General features: G+C 55.2%; 2 protein-coding genes across 7 annotated transcripts in view; one reads left to right on the plus strand and one right to left on the minus strand.

Annotated features, from left to right (window-relative positions):
* Nucleotides 1-4,312: 4,312 nt before the first annotated feature.
* NCDN (neurochondrin) lies at nt 4,313-13,087 on the minus strand. Of its 3 annotated transcripts, none has more exons than XM_051832167.2 (7): nt 12,948-13,087; nt 11,630-11,770; nt 9,565-10,533; nt 8,320-8,561; nt 7,609-7,833; nt 7,094-7,236; nt 4,313-5,840 (listed from the first exon to the last, which is right to left on the minus strand). In XM_051832167.2, exons 2-7 carry the CDS (start codon nt 11,750-11,752, stop codon nt 5,404-5,406), a joined length of 2,139 nt encoding a protein of 712 aa, XP_051688127.1. In that variant the 5' UTR covers nt 11,753-11,770; nt 12,948-13,087; the 3' UTR covers nt 4,313-5,403. The 3 variants fall into 3 exon arrangements, with proteins under 3 accessions (XP_051688127.1, XP_002720740.1, XP_051688128.1); XM_002720694.5 differs by having other exon boundaries at nt 12,607-13,066; XM_051832168.2 differs by lacking the exon at nt 12,948-13,087 and adding an exon at nt 12,782-12,941.
* A 59-nt stretch (nt 13,088-13,146) lies between these two features.
* The window catches only part of KIAA0319L (KIAA0319 like), a 121,862-nt gene continuing 115,616 nt past the window's right edge, over nt 13,147-19,392 (plus strand). The window contains exons 1-2 of one of the 4 annotated variants that reach the window (XM_051832163.2): nt 13,147-13,283; nt 16,589-16,758. In XM_051832163.2, the coding sequence (XP_051688123.1) occupies nt 16,617-16,758 (142 nt within the window). In that variant the 5' untranslated portion in view covers nt 13,147-13,283; nt 16,589-16,616. Of the gene's footprint in view, nt 13,284-13,390; nt 13,603-16,588; nt 16,759-19,392 lie in introns of those variants that run through there. The other 3 variants (XM_070078775.1, XM_070078774.1, XM_008273694.4) reach the window with 3 other exon arrangements.

Consider the following 19,392-nt stretch of genomic DNA (forward strand, 5'->3'; position numbering starts at 1 on the left):
CCCCCATGGGGGACCTGGGTGTGGGGTTCTGGGCTCTTGGCTTCAGCTTCAGTTTGGCCCAGCCCCGACCGTAGCAGCCATTTGGGGAAATGAACCAGCAGATGGAAGACCTCCATTTCCCTCTGTGTCTCTACCTTTCAAAGAAATGAGTAACATCTGAGAACTTTGCGGAGACTGAAGTCACCGTGGAGGGTGGTGGGTGAAGCAGGCTTGGCAGCTCGGGCAGCTTCCTGTGCAGTCTGGATCTGAGGCCCGGGTGCGTGCGCGAGTGTGTGTGATTTTCTCAAGCTGCCGGCGAGGCCTCGGTGCCTGGCACGCGGGCTGTTGGGCTCCCCTGGGAGAAGTCCAGGAGGACAGAGGAGGAGGACGTCCTCTCTCCCGTGCTCTCTCCAGCAGGCGTGGGAAGGCCAGAGTGACAGCTGGGACTCTGCCTGGTGGCTTCCTGGGGTTTCTTCTCCCTACTTTCTGCAGCTAAGACACTGGTTTGTTGTCTCACTCCCCTCCTCCCCTCCTCCTACTCTGACCACTGTCTCCTCTCTTCACCCCGTCCTTGACGTCAGTTACTCACTGGCAGAGTAGAAGCGTTTGCCTTTTCTTCCTATCTGTGCCTTCTGAGAGAATCCCTTCCTCTCAAGTCTTTCAGGACCCTCTGTCTGCTGTTGCCTCCCAGCCGTGCCATTCCCCAGTCTGCACCTCTCCCTGCAGCCCCGGAGCCACAGTCCCAGCTGTCAGTGGGCTGGTCCCTCCAGGTGTCTCCTTGCAGCCACCTGAAACTTTCCAAGTCCCAAAATTGCACTCCCTATCCCAGCCACGCCCACTGCCGACCCCAACCTGCTTTGCTGCCTGTGTGCTTTGGTTCTGTGAATGGCACCACCAGCCTTCACGTTCACAACTTGCCAATTGTGCCTGAAGAGTCTTGGATCTTTCCATCACCCCCTCTGAGCTAGTCCTCATGGAACATCGCCATTTCTGACCCATAAGCACCCGCCCATGGTATGCCCATGCAGGAGACTTGAGGGATCCCAGAAGGCACTCAGCACTCGGCTCTCAGCACCTTACCCTGCCTTATTCTTTCTCACGGAACAGGAGTTCTCCAAGGGTGGATCTTGGACCAGCATCAGCAGTAATACCGGGGAGCTTGTTGGAAGTGACAGTTCTTGGAGCCCATCCCAGACCCACTGGATCGGCAGATATGGGGTAGAACTCGACAGTTTTTTTTTTTTTTTTGACAGGCAGAGTGGACAGTGAGAGAGGGAGACAGAGAGAAAGGTCTTCCTTTGCCGTTGGTTCACCCTCCAATGGCAGCCGCGCTGCGGCCAGCGCACCGCGCTGATCCGATGGCAGGAGCCAGGAGCCAGGTGCTTTTCCTGGTCTCCCATGGGGTGCAGGGCCCAAGCACCTGGGCCATCCTCCACTGCAATCCCTGGCCACAACAGAGAGCTGGCCTGGAAGAGGGGCAACCGGGACAGAATCCGGCGCCCCGACCGGGACTAGAACCCGGTGTGCCGGCACCGCTAGGCGGAGGATTAGCCTAGTGAGCCGCGGCGCCGGCCGACAGTTTGTTTTAATAAATCCTTAAGGAGATCTGGAAGCACACTAGCATTCGAGAACCCCTGGTTTGGCCATTGCCATTGCTGCTCTCCTGACTTCATTCACGTCCCTTTCTGTATAGTTCTAACTCCAGTCAGTGACAAGAGTGGCTGGCCTGTGTTCCCTCCCTCCTGAAAACTCTCCTGGGGTTCCCCATGGCTCATCTTCAGGAACGAGGGTTCGAACACCCTAATCAGCCTTCCAGACTCTGCGGTGGTGACTAACTTTGCTTTCCTGTCTCATAAACTACTTTGTGAAAAAAAAAAAAAAAAAAAAACAACTTGAAGGAAACACAGGAAAGTATTTCTATCAGTGTGGCTGGTGTTCAGATGGTCGGTCAGTAAATGCTTACCGGATCAATGATGAATGAGTGCCTCCGGCTTTGAAGAAAGGCTCCACGTGAAGCTGACCCTGGGTAGCCAGACATGGAACCCAAACACAGTCTGCAGGAACTCTGACACATGAGTGATGTGGGGTGTGGCCACTAGGGAGGGGCGGTCTCATGATTGGCTGCTGCTCTAGAGCTCCCCCAAAGCCCAGGGTCCCATGTTTTCAGACTCTGGGGTCCTCGCTTTCTGGGACATGGAGGTTGCACACCTCCTTGTCAGGGACACATGCACACATGTGACGGCTGTGGGTACACACAGTTACATGTGCAGACATTGCTGGGATCCTGTGGGCACACAACATCCACAGGAACATTTATGGGGAACACAAGTACACATGGGAACACAGGGCATGAATTGACATGGGTGTGCATGCTCACAACATATGCTGACTCCCATTGGGCACAGCTGGCATATCTCTCTCCTACTAGGCTCTATTCCCCCATCTCCCCTTTTCAGTGATCTTGAGTTTGGACTTTATGTTAAGAAAAAACTCAGTTCTGCCCATCCTTTGATAACCTGTTTTGGACCCAGTTGTATGTGCAAGGTGGGGAAATCTGGCAGAAGGCGGTGCTCAGGCGCCACCTCGTGGTTTTATCTCACAACTGCAGCTCAGATCTTTCCCACTTGCAACTTAATTAGCAGAAGCAAGGTGTCTCTGCAAATTAGCCTAGCCCCCTTCCAGCTCCGGAGCCCACACTTCACTCAAGTCCAGAACTTGGTCTGCCTTGTATTAATGGAGCTTTTCTGGCTCTGGGTCCCCCGTGCACAAGGGAAGCACCTTGCCAGCAGGGACACAAGTGGTTGTCATTTGCTTCGGGTCCCTCCCTTCTCTCTTCACTTCTCCAGGTGAGCTCAGTTGCTTCCATGACTTGAAGAGCCCTCTGTATCTGACAACCTCCACATCTGCCGCTTGCCCAGACTGCAGAAAGCAGCTGTCCCTTGGTTGTTACACAAGCACAAGTTCACCATTTGCCAAACAAGTACATTTCTGCCCCAGTGTTTCTTGGGCCAGTGAACGGCCCCATTGTCCATGCACTCAGTGGCCCTGACCAGGAATCTGGGAGTTATCCTTGGACCCCTGCCCCCTTTTCCTTTATCCGTCTTCACTTCCAATCAATCACCGACTCCAGCAGACTAACTCCTACCTCGCTCTCTCCCATCCTCACTGCGGCTGGTATGGCACAGACTCTCTTTCCCCCTGAGCTCCCTCAGTCGTCCCTCCTAGGGCCAGCCATCTTTCTCAAATGCAAACTGGAACACATGCAGCCTGCCCCCAGATCTGCAGGCTGGTGCCTCAGCATGATCCTATTATGGGTGCTTCAGAGCTTGGCATGCCAGGCCCGTCCCCTCCGGGCCTTGCCCACTGGTCCAGTGGCATCTCCCACCACTCCCCGCTCCAGCTCCACCCCGCAGCATAAATGAACGCTGGCCGTTTGGAAGCTTGCGTGCCTTCATGTCAGCTGTCCCTCTGCTTGTCGACCTGGCTCACACTGCTTCCCCTTGGCTCCCAGAGCAGAGGCTGGCTCCAAGTTTGTCTGCACTTGTTCAGTTGGGCTGAGGGCAACTGAGCTGCAGCTGCAGAGCCCAACTGGTGCTTCCTGTTAGTGTGGACTCCCCTCTAGATTGTAAGCGGCTTGAGGGCAGGGTCTGACTTTTCCTATTTACCACCGGAGAATCATGCTAATTTGGCTTTTAATACATACAGGACTCTTCGCAGCCACACAGGCAGAGCCAACCCCACGGAGGCAACAGGACATGCTCAGGGCAACGCAGGCTGGTCTGAGGGCCCAGGTGGAGGTGTGTCCGGGGTGTGTGCTTGGGGCTGGCCTGGCTCTAACGGGGCTTAGAGGTGAGGTGAGTAGTGGGTGCTGTGCTCCTCTCCTGCTCTGTCTCACAGACCCCTGCTCTTCCCACTCGGCATGGGACAGAGGCCAGGCGGTAACTTGATGGCCACGTGTGACCTGCAGGCTTATTTAAAACATGAGCTACCAACACGCAAAAGCCAGATTTCACATACAACTGAGGATTTCTGGGGCGGTGCTTTATGTGGATCCCACAGCACCAGAGCCACCCCAGGCTGGCCACGGCAGCATGACTTTGTGAACCTGAAGCTGGGGAGTTGATGGCCTGCATGGAGCCCTGGAGTAAATCACTTGTCCATGCCTCAGTCTCCTCTCTGGAAGACTGGGCTACAGTGCTTTCTTCCTGGTATTCTTGGGAGGGCCGACTGAGGCGGTACTCACTCCAGCAGGGTGCTGGCAGCGCATGTGCTCACTGCACGGCGAGTCCCTGATGGGGAAGAGGGCAGGTGCAGTGCGGACCACTCGCATGGCTTCTTGTCACCAATGAACGTTTATTGAGTGTCCACATGTGCACAGCTTTGAACTTGGCAGTCACAGAGCGCGCTGGGGGAGGGTGGGGAAAGGGGAAAGCAAAGAATCAGGTGTGTGTGTGTTGGGGGGGTTCCCCCTGGGTTTGTAACCAAGGTAGGTCCTGCTGGAGCCGCCAGGCGCGTCTCTCTGCAGAGAGGACTCGGAGGAGGGGTGGGGGTTTAAGCCAGGCACCACGGTGGCAGTGGGGTGCAATCACCAGGGAAACATGCGGATTCCAGGGAAGTGCCCCTCCTGTTCCTGGCTCCTGCCAGGTGAGACAGCACAGGGATCAGACGCTCAGGTGTCCAAGCAGGGATAAGGACAGGCAAAATAAATAACCCCCCCGACCCCCACGGTCACTCTGCTGCAACACGATACAAAAGTGTAGAGACCCAGGTCCAGCGACTCCTGGGTCCTCTCCAGGAAGCTCAGGTGGGAGGAGGTTTCCCACCCTTCCCCAGGCCGGTCCTCCCCAAGCTACCCTGAAAGACGGGGCCAGTTTAGACCCTGGGTCACTGAAGTCGATGGGAAGCACTGTGATGGCAACGGCCTGAGCCTGCTCTCTGCCCAAGAGGCCAAGGGCAGGAGCCGTAGGGCCAATTTGAAGGACGTGGACCTGGGGGGCCAGCGGGGGCACCACAGCCTAGGGGAGCCCACGCCCTGGCCGGCAGGGCACATGGGCCAAGGCAGTCAGCTCCTGCCAGCCCTGTCCTAGCCTGGGGCCTCCCCTCCTGCGGGGGAGCCAGACATCGGGCACAATAACACCTAGTGCCCCCCTCCCTGGGGGCTGCTCCAACCTTCCCCGGCCTGGCGGGGACAACCACGTTGATTTCCAAGCCGATCCCTGCCCCCAAGGGGGCCTGGGGGACGGAACGCAGTTCCTTACACTTGAGGGGTGGGCAACTGTACCCTTGTCCTCGGAAAAGCCAGAAAGCTGGGGTGTTTGGGGGGAGATGTCTGGGGAGGGGGTCCAGTTTGGGGGCTTCAGGGAAGATGCCTCCTCCCTCCTTCCCTCGCTGCCCGCCCCCGGGTCTGTCCCCAGCGGACACCCCTCAGGGCTCTGACAGGCACTGCTCCAGGGCGGCCATGCGGTAGTGGCTGGCCGTCTCCTCGCCCGCCTGCAGCCTCATAGCCTCCCGGCACAGCCGGTTGGCCCGCGCCAGCTCCACCAGGACACCCTGATAGGCGGCCACCATCTCAGGCTTGACGGAGTTGGGACTGACGCTGCCCAGTAGCTGCAGCAGCTCCTGCGGCCAGCGGGAACGCAGGGCGGCGGGGGCCAGCCAGGGCAGCAGCGGCACGCAGCCCGTGAAGGCCTGCATGCCGAGGAACCAGAGCTCCTGCAGATCGGCCCAGATGCCCTCGTAGTCGGGCGACAGGGCCAGCACCGCCTGGTCTGAGCCAGGGGTGGCCCGCGCCACGTGGGACTGAGACAGGAAGAGGATGGCGGCGGCGAAGAAACCTCGGGATGCTGGGGTTCCCTGAAGAGCTGGAAGACAGGGAGGGAGAGAAGGCATGAAGTGGGTGCTGGTGGGGAGCTGGCGCCTTGCCTGCGTTTGGACCACCTGGCTGCACTCCCCACCGCTGATGCCTCCTATGTGTCCTTGGGTCAGGGAGGGGTCTCAGTCTCTTCGCTTATACAATGGGGCCAGTTGTGCTACTCCTAGAACGTTTTGTTGTGAGGATTAAAAGTGATCATTTCGGTACTCTCAGTCATCGAGACCTCTGTAGGAACCGGGAGTAGGAGGGGACTACAAGGTCCGACGCTACCGAGGACCTTCCTTGGGGTTCTCACAGCAGTGGCACAGCCTAGAGGGCTTCGCCAGGCTAAGGCGGCTGCACCAGTTTGATTCGTGGGCCAGGAGAGGGCACCATGAGGGGAGCAGGCGTGTGCGCCCAGCTTTTGTTGACCCGACGGGCGCCCACCAGGCAGGGCTCTCCAGGAGGCTCTTAGTCTAACCCGGTGGCATTCCTGGGTGATGACATGGCGCTTCTAGTAGGGAGCTGCCCCAGAGTGCCCGGGGCTCTGGGTCCACAGGGACACGCTCTCCTTCGCGCTGTGGGTACCCTGCTGGGATCCTCACACGGGGAACGCAGAGGCAGCTGAGGGGATGGGCACGTTACACCCTGTTCCCGGGCATCTGCTCAGCTCCTCCACCCTGACAGATGGGGCACAGGGAACAGGCGGGGACAGAGGGACCCAAGCAGACACCCACGGCCAAAGTGGGAGACACAGGGGGCTGCCAGGGGCTGGAGGAGGCCCTTCCCCCTGCACACAGCCAGGAGGCAGGGGTGGGAGAAGGCGTGTGCAGAGGCCTCGGAGTGCTGGTGCCTGTCACTGGGGTAGGGGCTTGGGGGGCGTTGATGTGCTGAGCATAGGAAAAACCTCAATGGAGGAAAGTCAGGGTTCCTACTCAAGGCCTGGCTGGGGGTGGCTGCTCCACCTTGAAGCACAGGATTCGGATTCCTAGGGCTGCAGGGATCCCAGGTGCCTCTGCCAGTGCCTCTAAGCAGGCCTGTGCTTAACACCCACCAGGCCTTGCCTTAAAAGCCTTCAGAAGAGAATGTTAGCGTTTTGGGAAGGAGGGTGGGGGCGGGGCCGGCTGGGTGCTGCAGAGACTGCCTCTTGCCTGGGAAATCCTGCGAAATCATCTGCTGCAGATGCTGACTGGTGCCCAGAGCTCGGCAGTCCCACCCAGCTCTTCTGCCCTCGCCCACGAGGCCCGGAGCCCCAGGGCTTACCTGGAGAGGTGCTGAGGAGCCGGGCCATGAGGAGGCCCAGGGTGGCCACGTTGGCAGCCAGAAGTAGCCGGCCCTGTTGCTGCACTAGCGCAGGGAGCGACGTCATCAGGGTGTTCATAAGGGACGTGAAGCAGGCGTCGCGCCTGGGAAGAAAGGGAGGCATGGATGAGAACACAGCTAGACCAGGCCCTGTGCAAAGCCTGTGTTCTGGGGCTCCCAGCTCCACCAGGCCAGGATCTGGCCAGCTATTAGGCAGCAGTGAGAGTTCCCCTTGGGCCCCACAGCCATGGCGTCTGGGGACCAGAGACTGGGTTTCGGATGCTGCGGGCAGATGCGCCCAGAGACAACACTTGGCGTGCCGGGTGTGCCAGATCCTCGTGTGGAACTGGCTTTGTCTATCTGTAGATTCAGAACCCCATGGGTGCCTGGCAGCAGCAGGCAGCCGAGACTGGAAGCGACCGTGCAGCCCTCTTTGCTTTCCTGTGACCTCTCCCCAGCCTCCCCGAGCCCCTCACTTGATCAGCCCTGGAGCAGTGACCACGAGGTTGAGGAAGATGTGGCAGCAGGTCTGCAGGCCGATCTCCACGCTGTCAGGCAGCACTGAGGTGTCGTGGCCGGGGGACGTGAGCTCCCACTGCTGCAGGAAGTACTTGCAGAGGAGTGAAGGGGCCCCCTCCTTGATCAGGATCTCCCGGGGCCCATCTTCCACCGTCAGGTGGCACCAGCCGGGCAGGAGGAGCCTAGGGGTGGGGTGGGGGGACAGATGTGCAGGTTAGGAGATGAGAAGGCACAAAGAATCCCTTTCCAAGGGCACCCTGCCTAAGAGGAGATGGGAGAGGAGGAAGGGCGTGCCCTCACAGCACCAGCACAGAGCTGCACAGGCCCAGGATTGAACTTGGGCCCTGCCGCACGGTCAGACCATGATCAAGCTCAGTTTCCTCATCTTTCAAATATGGATGAGGCTTCTGTCCCATCTGCCCTGGGGACCAAACGAGGTCATTTTGGTGCAGGGCAGGACTAAATACCTGGCTCCAAGCAGATGCTCAATACACTGCCCAAGTTCTCTTTTCATTGAGAAATCTGGGGTCACGGCCCGCCCCGGGAACAAGCCCCCCAAACCAACAGAAACAACGCTGAGTGAACTCTTCTGGTACAGTCAGGAAGCCGGGCCAGTTTCGGGGGATGCAGTGTCCCTGCGTGACGCTTTTCTTCAGGACGGAACTCACCGGAGAGCGTCCCCTGGCCAGGTGGGTCCTGGGGTGCTGGGGGAGATGGCCAGGGTCGCCACCTGCTGGGAAAGGTCGTTGGCCTCCTCAGCCTCCTCGTAGAGGGTCTTGGCGTAGCGGACGAGGAAGGGCAGCAGCTGGCACACTTCCTTACGCAGGGAGGAGGTCTCCTCGGCCAGCCAGGCACCCAGGATCCGCACCGAGGCAAACACAAAGGGCTCCTTCTGCTTCTCGGACCCCACCTGTTGCCACAAGAACCCTCTGAGATGGAGAAGGTTCCAGAGGCCCTCCCCAGCCCTGCCAGGCTGCAGCCCAGCCCAGAAATGTCCCAAGCAGAAGGGAATGCTGGTCTGCTAAGGCCTTCTGAGGCATTAACCAAGCCTTGTGCCACCCAGTGCACCAGGCACCCAGCACCCCCGGCAGGGGCCTGACCCAGAGCAGGCCCTCCGTGTGCATCTGCTGGTGGAGCTGGACCTCACAGGCTCCACCCCTGCCCTGGCTGAGACTGCAGTCGCACCGCCATCTCCCCAGCTCTAAAGCAGCTCAAGGCTAGGAGGAAGCTCACAGGTAAAAGCCGAGCAAACCCTCCTGGACCGCAGCTCCGACCCAGGCCAGGGGGATGGACTTCCAGCTACTGTGTAAACATGTGCAGTGGGAGGAACTGGAAAATGGGCAAGAGCGCCGAGTGCACTGTGTGGAATATATGGCTGGTGAGTTCAGTGGCTGGGGCCGGCCGTTAAATAGATCACGGTTCTGACTGAATCCTTGTGGGACAGGATGGCTGGCTGCTCAGACAGGAAGAGACGTGATGGGGGGGGGGCAGTCAAACGTATTCAGCAGAACCTCTGCAGAGGCAGGCACCAGGCAGCCCTGAGCCTTTCATTGCGTCATGACAAGTGCACGCGTGTGTAAAACAATGCTGGAGTAAGCACAACAGACTCCTTGACTTGGTGTGTGGCGTGTAGTGTGTGTCTATCCGGGGAGCGCTGTGAGTGGGAGGTTACCGTGTTGCGTGTGCGCGTGTGGCATGCTGGGATGCAAGTGCACATATGGTGTGTGGTATGGTGCTTGTGTGCAGGCTCAGGGCGGGAGGGAGCGGGAGGGAGACTCGGTCACACACTACTCCCCAGAGTGCTGGCTGTGGTAGCCGCGTGCACCTGCAGCTGCGCCATCTCTCCATGACCCCCTTTCCCCTCACCGGGTGGCTCCCGCTCTGGCTCCCTCTGTGGGCCACTACCCCCTTACCTGCTGCAGGTAGTGGATGACGGCCCCGATGGCCTCCTTCATGATGCTCACGAGCTGCACCTTCTGGGGCTCCTTAAGCAGTGACTGCTCGCAGCGGGTGCACTCCTGGATCCCCAACTCCATGAGGGCATAGCAGGCCGTCACCACATCCTCTTTCACCTCCGTGCCCGTCTCTTCCAGTGCCAGCCGTACCTCCACGCATGCCAGGTTTACCAGCAGGGACAGGAACTTGCTCCCGGAGTTGCCCGCCGGGATCCAGTCGGAGCCGCAGGCATGCGCCAGGCGAGCGGCCAGCTTCAGCGCAGGGTTGCGCTGCCAGGAGCTCAGCTTGCTTCCCAGGATGCGTGCCAGGCCGGCCTGCAGATCCCGGAGGCATTCAGGGGGCACGGTTGTCGGGGGCAGAAAGATGGGCAGCAGCTGGCAGAGCTCGAACTTGCTGGCATCCTCAGCTTTCTGGAAATCCTCGCTGAGACCCCGCAACACGGCTAGTAGGTCGGGCTCCGCCTCCTTCCAGCACTGTGTCTCGGCAGCAGCCAGCAGCCCTACCAGCAGTGCCAGGGCCTGGTCGAAGCCATAGCCATGCCCTAGGTATGCTTGGCACAGGGCAGACACGGTGCCACCAGCAATGAGGTGCCGGGGCCCTCGGGGGGTGCCTGCTACAGCTGTCAGACACTGGTAGGTGTCGTCGACCATGGAGCGGCGGGCAGCGTCATCAGGGTCGCCCCTGGCTGTCAGGAAGGTGCTAAGGATAGGGATCTTGTTCAGGACCTGGGGATGGGCAGCCAGTTCAGGGTCGCTGCAGAAGCAAGCCAGCAGGGCCACGCCCAGGGCCCGGAGAACATGGTCGGGGCAGCCATCCGGTGCCTCCTTAGTGGTCAGGAGGCGATTGGGAAAGGTGAAGCCGACGGCGTCGAAAATCCGCCGCCGGGTTTTGGCATCGATGTCACCTGCTTTGACTGCCTTGGTCACCTACGTGGAGAGGAGTATGTGCTATCAGCAAGAGAAACGGAAGAAGTAGCAGAGACTGTGCCTTCCTTGCACCCTGGGGTGTTGAGGGCTAGCAGGCTTGGGTTATGCAACGGAACTCACTCTGGGGTCATCTCCTCCAGCTCCCCTTTCTCCTTGGAGGGACAGGGGTGACCTCTGAGAGCCCTTTCAGCTAGGATTATGCCAGGGGAGGAAGGGTCTAACCCTCTTCAGCCACTCACTTGGGCATTTCACCACCTGGCCCGTGCAGTTCTTCGGAAGCCTCATCTAGATGCCCACAGACTGGGCTGGAAGGGGCTCAGAAGTCAGTATTTCAAGTCCCCCAAAGATTTGGGGTCTTTCCCTAACTGCTCCCTCCAGAGAAGTCTCTGAGCTGTTTCCGCCACCTTCTCGGGGGAAATGGCTCCTGTGTCTTGCCGCTCTGCCTGTCAAAACATTTCCCCTTACATTTCACCTAAACACCTCCTCTGCTGCAGTGTGAGCCCTTGACTCCAGAGCCTTCTCCCTGTTGCCATGGCAAACAAGCAGCGGCTGTACTCCCTCCTCCCTGCACCCCCCCACATCAACACCCCCCCCCCCAGCACTGCAGCTCTTGCTCTGCTGTCCCCAGCCTGGGTTCCTCCAATAGGCTGAGCTCTGAACCCACTCCCTTACCTTAACCTACCTTCTGCTGTCCTGACCATCCCCTGGGACCCCTCCCCAGTCACCTCCAGTCCTGTGACTCTCCAGAACAACCATCCCCAGCCCTCGAAAACTCTGCACATTACTACCTGCTGCTGTTACCCTATGAGTCAGCTCCCATCTGCTCTGGGACGCCCCGGAAAGCAGATCCAGGCAGCCTCCTCCAAGGCCCCCAGTGCTGCCACTGCTTTATTCACCCCCTTTATCCCTTCTGCGCACATCCTCGGGGAAGTAAAAACAAGAAAAGAATAAAGTACAAGATAGGGGTCTTGGGCCTTCTTTGCTGCCTCCAGGGCTGCCAGCACCACCTGCATATCCCTGGGGACTCACTGACCCCATTCCTTGGGGGCCCAACCACCCAGCCCTTCCCACCTCCCAATTTCAGCCAGTTCCTTACTAGCAGCAGGGCTGCAAACTGCTCGCTGTCATTCTTGGCCTCACGGAGGGCTCCCAGGTAGCGCTCCAGGGTGGGGTTTCGGCTCTCTGCCTGGTTCAGAGCTGGCTCACAATCCGAGGCCATGATGCCCGCCTTGCCCAACTGTGAACACAAGAGGGACTGAGCATCCCTCTGCAGAGGAGGGGCGGAGGTGGGGGTGGGGGTGGGAGTGGAGGATGCAGGGAGGGATTAGCACAGAGGGAGGGGAGGGGAGGATCTGGAGGGGTGGCTTCCTCAGGACTGACCCCTCCTTAGGGGAGCTCTTCTAGGGGGCTGGACCTGCAAATCTCTAGGGATGAAGAAGGGACCCAGGTCCAAGGTCACCTACAGGAAGTGGGAGAGAAGAGCTGTTAAGCTGGACAGCTCTCCTCACTAGTCTCCTGGGGTGGGAGGGGGCTGGCCCCTGGCACCAGAGGCCAGGTTCGGCAGAGGCACACAGGGAATGAGCGGGGAGGACAGACAGGAAGGAATGGAGACACAGATGGTTCACGAGAAGTTGGATTATCCGGCCTCAGGCTGACACGGTGGGGTGGGGGGTCGGGAAAGGGCGCCCTGGGCTTCAGCAACAGTGAGAATATGAGGTCTCAGCAGGGAAGGCTTGGGGGCCCCTCCGGGGACCCCACCCCTCCAGCCAGAACTCTCAGCCGCCCCCGCAGGCTCCTTGCCTCCTCTCCTTTCCCTCCCTCGGGCAGAGGCTGCAGCAGCAGCAGCGGCGGCGGCGGCGGCGGCAGCGGCAGAAGCAGCAGAAGCGGCAGAATTAACCCCTTGCCCGCCCTCCCCATCCCACTCCCAGCCTGTGGGTGCCGGCAGGGGCTGGAGAAGCAAGGAGGGGTCCCAGGTAGCTCCCGGGACAACAGAGAATCCAAGAGCCGGATAATCAAAGCGGGGCTGCTGAGATGGGGAGATGAGGAGGGAGGAGGGTTCCTGGCGGTCACCACCTGTCCCGCCGCAGCCAGGTCACAACACGACATTGATGAAGTCACGACAGAGCAGCGATGAGATCACACTTCACGATGGCGCGGTGATGTCACGGAGAGATCACAGCAAAAATCACGACATGGGGGGGCAGCCCCCGAAGATGACAGGGCAAATTATTTTTAGAAAGATATATACTGAAAAGGGCTGTGACAAAATGGAGTCTTGACAGGGCACGATGATGTCGCGATATGGCGCGATGGAGTCGCGATAGGGTCCCCAGGGTGTGTCGGCATCGATCAGCGCCGGCTCCGAGAGGCTCTGGCTGGGATGCACGGGAGGGTCTGAAGGGGGCTGAGCTCACCAGGCTGCGGCCCCGAGCAGCAGCGAAGTCTCCTCCGGGCGCGATGCTCCAGGAGCCTGGGGCCGCTGCTCACGCCGCGTTGCCCACTCCGGGCTCCGGGCTGCTGCAGCTCCACCCCCACCCCCGCAGCGCTCTCGACCAATCCGTGGCCGCTTCACTCCGGGCGCTGGCCAATGGCACGGCTGGGCGCTAAGCCGCAGGGGCAGCCGCCGTGACCGCCATCTTGCTTGTGGGTATTGCCCGAGTCTGGGACTTGGGGCTCGTGCAAAGGACCAGGGTGTAGACTTCCTTTGGAGAGCGGGAGGCGAGAGTCTGGGGGCCCAGAGTCCTTCGTCTGTGCGTAATCTTATCCCTTCTAGACAGCCCCTCCTCCCCTCCGGCTCGCGGCTGAATTGCGCTTCCGGGGGTGGGCATGGAAGGGTGTGCTTCCGGGTTGAGCCCGGCAAGGTGGGAGGAGGCTGCGTTTCCGGCCTCCGTCGCTGTCCAGGGAGGCTGAGGCGAGAGGGAGCTGTCCGGGTGGGGAGGCCGCACTGGTTTCATCCTCTTCCTCCTTCTCGGGGTGAGGGGAGCGAAGGTTGGGGGCCCCGAGCCCATGGACCGGAAGGAGGCGGAGGCCGCCGAGAGCCGGGGCCCCGCTATGTGGCCGTGAGCCCCGGTAGGTGGCCGGGGGCGGCTAGCTGCCGGGCCGAGGACCATGAGCTCAGGGGAGGGCAGGCGGGACGGGCGATGTCTGGGGGTGCGCTGGCCGGGTGTTGGGACCCGGAGGTGGCGCTCCTGGCTCGGGCAGAGCAGCCTGCTGTTTCTGGCCTTGCAGGCGCGGAGCTTGGGTCCCCGGCAGGAGCCCGACTCTTTCGTGTCCGGGCCTGATCATGCAGCTCCCTCCGTCTCTTTTCAAACAGTCGGGCTCGTCCACCTTCGACCTCTGCAGCCTGGCCCTGAGCTACCGTCCCTGGTGTTGGGTCTCCCTCCCACTTCCCACCCCCCATCCCCCGCCCCCGATATAGAAGTTGATGCAGAATAAGGGCGTGTGCGGGGGGATATTGAGCACAATGTGGAACATCTGATGCGAAACCTGCCTCATTGAGGCTTTTGTAAACGATGCCCCTCCGAGGGTTCTGATGCGGCTGCAGTGAGCACAGAGGTGACATGAGGGAAGCCAAATGGAAAACCTCAGGCGTGGCGCTAGGAATGCTTTGTCTGCTCTCACTTAGGGGTGGTTGTGCCCAGCCGACCGTAGATGCAATTGGTGAAGAGCATTAGCCGACTCGCCTTGTGCTTTCTTGTGTGACGAACAGTCTGGAAACTAGGAACAAACTGGAAAGACAACCTCCCAGAACAATCTGTTCATTTTTCCAGCTATTTGGAAAACAATGTCTGCAAATATAAGCAAAGCTATTCATGGCAGTCTGTTCTGTGACTTTCCCAAATATCCGAGACTTTTTTCTTTAAAGCTTTATTCTTGATTACTCATACCAGCTAAATAGGCTGTTTCAGACGTGCGCTGTCGTTATTCAAACATATCTTATCGCTGTGTACATAAATGGAGTTCCACGTATGTAGCTGACAGACTGAACTATGATACATCCCCCATCAACCTGAAGTATTAAGTAAACATTACCCCCTGCTCTGTCTGAACAGCTGCTGCAACAGAGAGTGCTTTTATTTCGGGTGTACTTGTAACGCCCTAAATGCCAGAACCATCGGGAGCTTTGAGATTTTCATTTGTCAAGTGTTGTGGGGGTGTGTGTTCTCTCCCTGGGTTGTTACCCTTTGATTTGATAACAAACTGTTTGGATCTTGGTGGTGTGGTGTTGTTCCTGCTTCTGGTCAGCAAGCCTTTGCCTGGACCCTAGCAGGGATTTGTGCCCTTCGGCAATTGCAGGTTTCAGAGGAATGACTGGGAGTTCCCATGATATTAGCTGCTGTTCTTATGCACCATTTGTAAGACATTGCCCTTGTAATCAGCTTGCTAGTCCAATGGTGTTTATTACGCCTGTTTTCAAAACCTATCCACTTCTTTTCTGCGTTGCCCTCCTACCTGCCAGGCTATTGATGACAGGTGTTGAGTCACCTTGAGTTTTAAATCCTGTGGTAGGCAGTAATGTGTGTTGGGTAAGATACATACACACGGGCACACTCCCCCATTCTCTCTTGGGAGAGTGGAGAAGTTGCTGGGTGTACTTTCTAACTCAGCTCCATTTCATGATCTCTTGAACGGGTCTGGCCCACACACCTCCTTTCTACTCCATCCCGCCCTGCTCCCTCACTTCCAACTCCAAAACAGTTAGAAATAGCAATGGATGGTAGTGAATGAGAAAAATGGAGTCTGACAGATGCTTATGGCTCAGTGGAAACTTTTTCTTGGGTGGGCTGCACCTCAGTTTTGCAGCTGTGTGTGTCTGCTTCCTGGTGTTTGCGTTGATATCCCGTGCAGGCAGTGCTAATCTCTGTACATGCTGGCCAAGCGGTTGTGAGCCTGTGCCATTTGCCGGATGTGGAGGATGGGTGCATATTTAGGATAGATGTTTGAATAGCCACTTTAGAACTCATCCAACCCTCATAATGTTGCTATGCTTTATGTAACTTATACAGTATATAGCCACGTTGTGTAAACAGGCAGAAACTTCTGGAAAAATCAGTTTTTCTACTGGAAGGGACCTAAATCGTCCAGCTCCTAGATTCTAAAGTAGCCAGCACAGTGCTTGACATAAATATTTGTTGAACGTGTGTATGAATTTAAAGCAGGAATTCTAAATGACTCTTAGGGAGAGGAGGGAGTAACAGGGAAATATAAATCGGGTAGATTTTAAAGATAGTAGTGTGTGTAAGGGGGGGGGAGGACAGTAGCACACTGGAGGCTGCATGTCCTGTGTAAACATCAATCCCATTGGAGCTGGAATTGTGGTAGAGTGGGTATAACAGCTGCCTGTGATGCCAGCATCTCACATGGGTACCGGTTCATGTCCCGGCTGCTCCGCTGTGATCCAGCTCCCTGCTAATGGCTTGGGAAAAGTGGCAGAAGATGGTCCAAGTATTAGGGTACGTGCCACCCACGTGGAAGACCCGGATGAAGTTCTGGCTCCTGGCTTTGACCTGGCCCTGCGCTGGCCATTGTGGCTATCTGGGGAGTGAGCCAGCAAATGGAAGATCTCTTTCTGTCTCTTTCTCTCTCTTTCAAAATAAATAAATAATTTATTTTAATAAACCAATCCCATTGAAACAATTTAACAATACTGGGCCAGATAAAATCCTCAGGTTGATTTAGTTAAAAGAGGTCCAGCCTCTTCTTTTCATAGAGTATTTGGTCAAAGTCACAAAGCTGTTAGTAGCAGAACTGGAACTTGAACTCAGGTGTGGTGCTTTTTCCATTCTGCCACGTAGATAAATTACTGTTAGACTATAATGGAACACAAAGTGTTTCAGTTTTAAGGTAGATTCATTTCATATCCTTATGTTGTTATTCTGATAATTATAGGCTATGTCAAAGCACAGGTTTAACATTTATGGGCAGGGATGAGCACTGAAAGACGAATTTGAAGTTTCTCTTCTCCGCAGCCTGTCACGCTGTCTAGCACTCCACATTTCCAGGAATCAATTATTAATTACTTGGCATATCATTTCTTCTCTTTCTGTCTTTCTAGTGTACTGATTCTGCTCATCTGGAAGGCCATGGAGAAGAGGCTGGGAGTGATGCCAGTTCCTGCTTCCTGGATTTTATCAGGATATTGTTGGCAGTCAACCGTGAAGTGGTTGAGAAGCTTGTACCTGTGTTATGCTTGCTTCTGTTTCAGCGCTCTGTGGTTGTCAACAGGTACCATTTTCTTTGAAGATTCTAGATAAAAGAAGGGCACTCTGTGTGAGTCCCTCAGTCAACTTTCAACGCTGTTAAGAGGCAGAAAAACAATATGCTGATTAACAGAAATAGCATCTTTTTGGTGGATACTTTGTTGGGTTTGTTTACTTTTAGAACCAAAGTTTAAATCAGATTCTATCTCATAAGGGGAAATGGGTGTAATCATTTTGAGATTTGATAAAGATGTGGTGAAAAGAAAAAATCTTTCAGAGTTGGACATACCTGGGTCCTGGAACTGGATGTTTCTGTTTAATGACTATAAAACCTTGGCAGGTCACCTCATAGTGTCTCTGAGGAGGGGTAAGATCTACTCCATCACTTGATTTGAGGACTAGTGGTCAGCATGAACTTAGGTTATTAATAAATGTTTTGCTTCCTTTTCTAAAGAAGCCTCCTCTTACAGGGCGCCTGTGCTCCTTGCTTTTTCTGTGCAGAAGGGCTATGTTTCTAGGTTTCGTGGAGTTTGCCTTCCTCCTTCATCCTGCTAGAGCCTCTTGCCAGGAATCAGTGCCAAGAAGGCTACATTTCAGAGAAAATGTCCTTTCTTTCTGTCTTTTCTTCTTTGAGTTCTTTTGTTGACATTGTGCCTCTCAGAGTATGGAGTGTGAGAAAACAGCAATTTGAGAAAGGACTTCTGAATACACGGCCATTCTGCCCAGTGACCAAAAGCCTTCTGCTATAGAGACCACTGTCTGTGATAACTAGTCAGCCTTTTGCTCCTATAATTATAAAGGTTTCTATTGCTTTCCTAAAGGATTGGTGGTCATGATCTTGAGAACCAAGTAATTACTGCATTTAGCAATTTCAGTAGCATCAGCTTTGTGGTTTTTGTTGTTCTGAGTGGTGGTTAGTGATTACATAATTATAGCAATGGAAATGGCAGTTGACAGAAAGCTGACCTGGATACTTTTTACCCTGGTTGATGCTTTGCTGGGACAGCTGACTATTTCAAGCCAACATTTTATATAAAGTCATTCAAATTAAGTAAGTAACTGATTTAGCACCATCAGAGCAGGAAAACCACACCTGTCACATGCCAGGCTCCTGATTATAAACATTATGCATCTCATTTATTCCTCACGAGAACTCTAAAACAGATAGTTTTATTTTCATTTTATAGAAAAGGAAGTTGAGGCCCAGAGACAAAAATGGCTTGACTAAGGTCACACAGTAAGAACATTTCAGAGCCAGGATTCTAAATCCAGGTTTGTCCGCTCTAGAGTCTGCTGTTTGTCTTCTGCTGCTCTGCCCGGCAGGCATAGGTGGTTTTTTGGAAGGCCACTTGAGAAATTCAAAGTACAAGGGAGGTCAAAAAGCCAAAACAAAAGCAAAAACAGAAAACACGTGCTGGCAAGGGTGTGGAAAAAAGGGAAACTCTTATGAATTTGATGAGACTGTAAATTAGTATAGCATTGTGGGAAATAGTATGGAGGGTCCTCAGAAAACTAAAAGTAGATCTACCATATGATTCGCCTGTCCTACTTCTGGCTTTATATCCAAGGGAGAGGAAATGAGCATATCAAAGTAATATCTTCACTTTCATGTTCATTGCTGTACTGTTCTCAACAGCCAAGATGTGAAATCAACCTAGGTACCCATCAGTGGGTGAATGCATAAAAAAAAAACTGCAGTGTATATTTATATATACAATGGAGTATTAGTCAGCCAACATTTGCAGCAAAATGGATGGAGCTGGGGAACATGATGTTAAGTGAACTAAGTCAGGCACAGAAAGACAAATACTGCATGTTCTGTCTCATAATGTGAAAGCTAAAAAAGTTAATCTGAATGTTGAGTAGCGATAACCAGAGGCTGGGAAGGGTGTGGTGGGCAGGGAGAGTAGAGGGAGGTTGGATAAAGGGTACCAAAACACAGTTAGATAGAGGGAATTAGTTCTGGTGTTCTGTAGCACAGCAGGTGGTCATAGTTCAAAAGAATCTATTATCTACTTTATGAAGAATTAGTAGAAAGGAGCTCAGAGTCTCCAAACAAAAGGAAAGGACATGGAGATGGAAAGGCTAATTAACCTGATTTGATTAGTACACATTGAATAATTGTATTAAAATGCTACACTGTTTTTATAAATATGTACAGTTATTTTTTGTTAATCATAAATGAACGAAAGGACCAAGTGCAGGGGAAGAAGAAGCAACTCTGAGTCTTTCTATATTTACCAGTCTAGCACTTGGCTAAGCATTGCATGTTGGCTCATTGGGCAGTCTTGAAATTTGAAAACAGCATCCTGGTAAATAGATTGTGTATAAAGATGCAGAGGGAGAGTTGTTATAGGTGGTTCTGGTGGGTGTTAGGTTGTATCCATTCCATTTTAGAAAAGTGTAGAGCTTTTTTTTTTAAATTTATTTATTTATCTATTTGAAAGAGAGACAGAAAAAGAGGGAAGGAGAAAGAAAGAGAGGTAGAGAGAGAAAGAGATCTTCCATCCATTGGTTCATTACTCAAATGGCCACAACAGTCAGGTTGGGGCCAGGCCAAACCCAGGAGCTTGGAATTCCATCCAGGTTTCCCACAGGTGCATTAGCAGGGAGCTGGATTATAAGCGGAGCAGCCAGGATTCAAACCGGTGCTCATATC

The sequence above is a fragment of the Oryctolagus cuniculus genome, chromosome 7 (genome assembly GCF_964237555.1).
Source record: "Oryctolagus cuniculus chromosome 7, mOryCun1.1, whole genome shotgun sequence".
Classification (NCBI taxonomy): domain Eukaryota; kingdom Metazoa; phylum Chordata; class Mammalia; order Lagomorpha; family Leporidae; genus Oryctolagus; species Oryctolagus cuniculus.

Coding starts and splice junctions, on each gene's coding strand:
- NCDN (XM_002720694.5), bottom strand. CDS start 12,639: ATGTCGTGTTGTGACCTGGCTGCGGCGGGACAG. Junction 11,771..12,606: donor ACCTGGCTGCGGCGGGACAG/GTGGTGACCGCC, acceptor TTGTGTTCACAG/TTGGGCAAGGCGGGCATCAT. Junction 8,562..9,564: donor TCATCCACTACCTGCAGCAG/GTAAGGGGGTAG, acceptor TTGTGGCAACAG/GTGGGGTCCGAGAAGCAGAA.